This window comes from Hakea prostrata, chromosome 3, assembly GCF_041222555.1.
Source record: "Hakea prostrata isolate BN-2017 chromosome 3, UWA_Hpros_2, whole genome shotgun sequence".
NCBI classification, from domain to species: Eukaryota; Viridiplantae; Streptophyta; class Magnoliopsida; order Proteales; family Proteaceae; genus Hakea; species Hakea prostrata.
Genome location: NC_142602.1, coordinates 24413803 through 24420418, shown reverse-complemented (window position 1 = coordinate 24420418; position 6616 = coordinate 24413803). Strand labels below are relative to the sequence as shown.

Here is a 6616-nt window from a genome sequence, read left to right as displayed (position 1 = left end):
GCGGATATTGTACTTTATCTGTTGTGATCATTTCAAAGATCTGCCTTTCTTGGTGTATTCAATTTTAGATAAGTTCCAAATGTTCCTCTGGCAAGAAAAGAAGTTAGGTTCAAAATGAGCAAATTAATTGAACCAGAGGGCTGCCTTTCTACTTGTACAATGGAGACATGGTGCTATGATGCCACCTCTTTCTTGGCTTGGGGGACTCTGTTTGAACTTGGGCAGTCTACCGTGTCTTTCAATTTTTTTTCAAACTGAAATAGTGAGATATATGTTTCAGATTAGTAACTATCAGTTGTATCTGGATTATTTTTTTTGGATCTTTTTTCTATTTATTTCTTTGTTATGCTTGTGGTACTTACTGGCTACTGCTCGTTCTTCAGAAGATGAAGAACCAAACAGCCTCATATGACATGGTTAATTTTTATTTCTGTGTCATTATTTCATGGATGGTTCAGTGTAGCCTCATTTTTTATCTCAATGCTTCATATGGATAATCTTAAGATGGTGTTCGTATTATTCAGCATTGCTCAAGTTTTTGCAACCAACCTCTCTTTTAAACCTTCTCATGTAAAACTGCTAATTGATATGGTTACTAGTTCTGAAATATTTTAATTGATTTCCCAGTTGTATTCAATGTATTCAGATAATGGCGATTCTCAAGAGTCACAACAAAGTCCTCTACCATCAGAAAATCACATTGTCAAAATTCCACCAGATCGCTCTCCTGCATCAGGAGATGCATCAAAACAACCACGTCATTCAGAAAACAGTTATGCACCATTCTCACGACACTCTGTCTCCGACCTAAGTTTGGTCTTCATGTTCCCATATGAAGAATTAGCAGTGGCAACCAATGACTTCTCAGAAAATAACCTGCTAGGAGAAGGTGGTTTTGGCTTTGTACATAGAGGAGTCCTCCAAAATGGCAAAGAAGTTGCTGTTAAACAGCTTAAAAATGGAAGCTCACAAGGAGAGCGGGAGTTTCACGCAGAGGTTGAGATTATAAGTCGTATACATCACAGACATCTTGTTTCTTTGGTTGGATGTTGCATTGCTGGAGCTGAAAGAATGCTCGTTTATGAGTTTGTACCAAACAAGACATTAGAGTATCACTTGCATGGTAAGGCCAACCTCATGGTTATTTTCCCATTTTTATGTATTCTGTACTTTCACAATGTATAGCACAACAGTAGGGAGAACTCGTTATCTTTGTAACCAGAACAAGCACAAGGGCTCTCTGAGCTGCCTATTTATCCTACACATCCTTTCACAGAAGATAATTAAAAGAATATTTTCTGTATGGTTTTCACTTTGTCCATTACTGGAATTGTTTCCCCCCTAAAGTGCTATTCGTAGCTGCATTACTTGGTGTCTGCAAAGAATGCTGCTTATGATCTGGTTGTTTATTGCTTGCCTACTTTCAGGAGAGGGAAGACCAACCATGGGTTGGGCTACCAGGGTAAAAATTGCTTTGGGCTCTGCAAAGGGACTTGCATACTTACATGAGGACTGTAAGCATTTAAATATTTTGCCCTTTTTGTCATTTATAAGTAAAGATTTTGTTCATGCTATTGGGTGTTCTATTTTTATTTTTATTTTCTTACTGAGTACATTTATCTGCAGGCAATCCTAAGATCATTCATCGTGATATCAAAGCAGCTAATATCCTTCTTGACTTTAATTTTGAAGCAAAGGTAGTTGAAATGTAGACAAATTTAGTAGTCTTCCTTCTTTTTGTAGTCTAAGATATCACCAGCAGTGTGCTTCAAAATTTTAGGATCCTACTACAAAATTAGACTTATGCCTGTAATGACTGATGCCTCTCTGCTTTATGTGATTAATCTATTGTAGAAGCTACTGTTAATTTTCCACATGCTCCATGCTTCTTGTGACATCCTTGGAATGTGAGCTTTTCCTTCAATTATGGCTTTTTGATGGGAGGAAACTGAAGGTTTCTAATGAATTCTTGAGTCTTCTTGTGTTGGATAGTGGCTAGAATGGTAGGAGGCTCGTAATGAGTTTAAGTAAGCTATGTTATTTTAGTCATAGAATGAAAAGATATAGAAGGTTTCTACCCAAACAATAAGATTTTTGACTTTGTAATACGTTGTTTTAAAATCATAAATTTTCTCTCAAACTTGATCAGTTTGATGAATTCTTTATTCAAGTCTTTCAATATCAATTATGTTTATTTCAGTCATTCAGCTAAGATTTTCACTCAGGTTGCAGATTTTGGGCTTGCAAAGGTTATTTCTGATGTCAATACTCATGTTTGCACCCGAGTAATGGGAACATTTGGGTAAGATTCATTTCTTCTATATTTTTGTGCTGGTACTCTGAAACAGTATAAGAGTATCCAGATCTGGTTCTTTCTTTCAAGTTCATAATTTGTCAAATTCGATAAATTGTGTTTAAGCTAAGTTTTTCCAAATGCTGTCTCAGTAAGGATCACATCAATTTTATCTAGGTGCAAAGCAATCAAAGCCAACTGGCTTGTGATTGCTAAGTTAGTAAAGGTGGAATGGCTTGCATTAAACCTATTTCTTATTGTACACTAACATGCTAAAAACCAATAGGTATATGGCTCCAGAATATGCGTCAAGTGGGAAGCTTACAGATAAGTCTGACGTCTTTTCTTTTGGAGTAATGTTGCTAGAGTTGATTACAGGACAGCGACCTGTCATGTCTGTAAAATCCTTCATGGATGAAGGCTTGGTAGATTGGGTAAGTAGTATCTTGTTTATTTGTTTTACTGTGCCACAGAACTGGAGTATTGGTGCTTTGCTATAAACCAAGATCAAATACCTGTTACATTTGACGGCTTAGAACCCTGCTCTATGAAGTAGATGAGCTTTTTGAGTATCTTCTTGAACTTTTCCTTGTCTTTGTCCTGTGTGGTAGATTACAGTAGGACTTGCATTTGTGGTTAAATCTTAGCAAGTAGGATCTGTAACTGAATTCAGTACTTAGGTTGGGCTTGTTTTTTTTTGGGTTCTAGATCTTCCCAAGGTGAATCTGGTTATTGAAATTAATGCATGATAGGATTAGTTGATAGGATTAGCTGCTTCCAGTTGAGCTACCATTCCTTAACTGTGCCGATTTTTGGCTTAATATTCGTTGTTAAAAGATCAACCGAATTAAACTGTTCTGAAAATGTAGGCAAGACCGTTGCTCGCACGAGCTTTGGAAAGTGGCGACTATGACAGTCTTGTTGATCCAAAGTTGCAGAAGGATTATGATCCCATTGAGATGGGAAATATGATCGCCTGTGCTGCTGCTTGCGTGCGGTATTCCTCCCACCTTCGTCCATCCATGAGTCAGGTACTCGTTGTAATGGATCATGCCCTTTAAAGTTTGCACAGTTGAAGTAATATGTGCCCTATAATCATGATTTTTAACCCAAGCAGGTCGTCCATTCCTTGGAAAAGGAAAGTCATCTTGCTGGTGCAGAAACTGCTGGTTCAGAACACAAAATGGTAACTGGCTCACATGGAATCATAGAGTACAACACTATCCAGTACAAGCAGGACATGAAAATTTTCAGGAAACTAGCAATGGGGAGCATGCAGATTGGAGGTGATTAAAGTGGATCGAACCCAGGCTCTGTTCTGCACCCTAGACCATCAGCTAAGGCCAATCCAACTCATGATTCCCATTTGAGGCCAGCTTAATTCCATATATTGTTACCTTTGTACATTTGCTTGACTATGGAAGTGTAAATCAAAGTTTTGTGCATATTTCATTATTTTGTAAACGGCTTGGGGTCATCTATTGAAATTCATTCAATATATATGTTCTGCAATCTGATGTGTGCAAACTGAACAATTTGAAATCTTCTGAGAGATTTATAGAAGGGTGAACAAATGAATTCAATACAATGGTTCTTTAGTCTTGACAACGAACCCAGTTTGACCATGCATGATTGCATTTATCAGCACAGAAATCAACTTTATTGGGTCATATCAAGACATAGTTTGGTTGCTCTTATATGATAGAGAATTTCTCCTCCCTCTAAAGTGGATGAATGAAGTTATTATCAGAATAATGAAACAATATCCTTTCTGGCTATGAACAAGCAAAGAGATACAGATCGAAACAGAATATATTGAACCGGAACTGAAGACACAGCCATGTCAACTTGTTTTGAAGAGGATAAATAGATACATAGGAGAGTTAGGTAACTGAAGACAGGATAACCCTAGCTGCTTGTGACCTTTCAAACTCATGGTTAAACAACAAAAAAGCAAATAATAAGACGGATTAATCTAAGGAAGGGAACCAAAAAAGTTTCATAAATTGAATTGCAGCAAGTATATCAAATGTACAGTTGCTTGTAAGCTGCCATGAATTGTTGGTGCAGCAGGGTGATGGTGTAACCACTCACAGTGTATACAAGAAGAGGTGTTAAAAAAACAAACACCACAAAAATCACTTCTCTAATAAAAAAAAGCTTACAAACAAAATGCTACACCACTTTTCTCTCTTTCTATTTCTCTCTCCTCACCTTTAATGGCTGCCCTTTATGCTCTCTCTCTCCACTCTTCCTTTTTTGTTGCTCACGTATGATAAAGGTGTTTCAACACCTTTATCCACTTACTCTCCTTCTCTTCTCCCACTAACTTTCTTTCTTCTCTCTAACTACACACACACCGTACAACACAACATGACTAGGCTTCCTTTATATAGACATAAAGACCGCCATTGCTGTTTCTTCAAACTTCTACAATATTTCTGTTCATCTGGCCGACTCTTGAAACCGCCTCGATTTCTTTCTACCGCTTCGTGAGCTGCTACCCTTCTACAATCTTCTTCACGCCACCTCTATCTCTTTCTACAATCTTCTTGAAATTTCTGCGTGTTCTACCATCTTCATGAAGCTTCCTGAACCGACTTTGAGTTTGCCGACCTACAGTCGGTGTTTGAACTTCAACCTCCCCTCAACCCGCTTGTCATGCCGGTTGTGCTTTTAATCTCTTGAATACTTCGTCTTGGTGGCTTGGTTGTCTCATCGATCTTCGGTTTGCGATGCCAACTTCACTTGTTGTCTTTCACATCTGTCGTATGTGGTACTTCGTGTCATGTGCTTGTTCTGTTGTGGGCCCTGGATTCTTCGCGAGGGCCGACTTGTTGTCAATATATATGGTTGTAGGATCCTTTTGTGGATGATGCATCTCTTGCATAGATTTCTCAACCATTTGCTTGGCCGTCATAATCTTTCTTGCAATATATTCGCTTCCATGATGAGCGCCCGTTGTTGCTTCTTTGGCGACCATGACTGCGATCCAATAAGAATCGTCCCGGTCTTTTCTTGTATCTAGGTCTCCCCATAATCACTTCGGTGTAACCAACCAGTCTTGGATTATCTAGCCGGTATGACGACCTTGAGGTTGTACCTCTTATGTACCTTAGATCCTCTTTGCTGCGATGAGTGACTCGCTTTGGTTCTTCCATGTATCTGCTGCGCACCCTACTATATACATGATGTCGGTCTTGTGGTTAGTACCTTAAACTTCCAATCGGGCTTCGGTGGGTTGACCGGTTCTTCTTCCGAATCTGTCTCGCTTCACATTTGCATCTGCTGGTGTTTCTATTGCCTTGCACGATCCATCTTGAACTTCTTGAGTACTTGTTCGCATACTTCTTCGTGAAATGAAGATTCCTTCATCGCTTGCATTACCTCTATTCCAAGAAATATGACATCTTTCCAATTCTCATCAAATTCTTGTGTCATGGCCTTCTTAAATTCTTCGAACATACCGGATTATTGCTGTGAAAATCATGTCATCCACATAGAGGCGATGACTGATATCTCCATCTCCATTTATCTTTGTATATGGTGTGTTCATATGGACTCTTTATGAAGCCGTTCTCTGGAAATATGCATCAATCCTCTGTTCCGCCCTTGGTGCTTGCTTTGCCATCAATGCTTTCTTTAGCTTGTATACCTTATCTTCTTGGCCTTTCTTCACATATCCTTGGGGTTGCTCAATGTATACTTCTTCTTCCGGTATCCATTGAGAAAGCTGACTTACATCCATCGATAGATTCTCCACTTGTTCGGTGCTAGCAATCGAGTCGATGGTGTCAATCCTTGCACTGGTGCAATACTTCATCATAGTCAATACCTTGTTGTTGCTTGTGCCTTTTGCACGTCTTGCCTTGTATTTCTCAACTTTTCCTTCTTGATTCGTCTTCGTCTTGTCACCCACTTTACTCCAATTGTCTTGTGTCCTTTTGGCAAATCAATGGCTCCCACGTATCATTTTCTTGATTGCTTCTATTTCTTCATCCATGGCTTTTGCCATTTCTTTTCCGAGCCTTCTTCATATGTGATTGGATCACATTCGCTAAAAGGCAAAACATGTAAAATCATCTACCATTTGTATTGGTTCGGTGTGTTGTAGACATCACTAGCCTTCGTGTTCTTGTGGGCTTCGTGAGGAGCTGCTGCTGCTGAGTTTTGGGCCGGCTTGGTGGAGGAGTCCGTCTGGATCTTCATTCCTGTGTTGGTGCTTGTTCTTGAGAGCTTCTTCGTCTTTCAAATGTTCCTTTGACATTCTTTTCTTCTTCGTCCACTTCCAATGATCTGCTTCATCGAAATCAACATCTCTTG

At 39.1% G+C, this 6616-nt stretch overlaps 1 protein-coding gene across 1 annotated transcript; it reads left to right on the top strand.

Annotated features, from left to right (window-relative positions):
- The first annotated feature begins 636 nt into the window (after positions 1-636).
- On the top strand, positions 637-3754 carry LOC149021814 (proline-rich receptor-like protein kinase PERK1). The gene is made up of 7 exons (XM_089147191.1): positions 637-1123; positions 1428-1514; positions 1627-1697; positions 2226-2302; positions 2580-2727; positions 3163-3324; positions 3411-3754. The coding sequence occupies exons 1-7, from the start codon at positions 637-639 to the stop codon at positions 3585-3587; spliced, it is 1209 nt and encodes a 402-aa protein (XP_089003317.1). The 3' UTR covers positions 3588-3754.
- The last annotated feature ends 2862 nt before the right edge of the window (positions 3755-6616 follow it).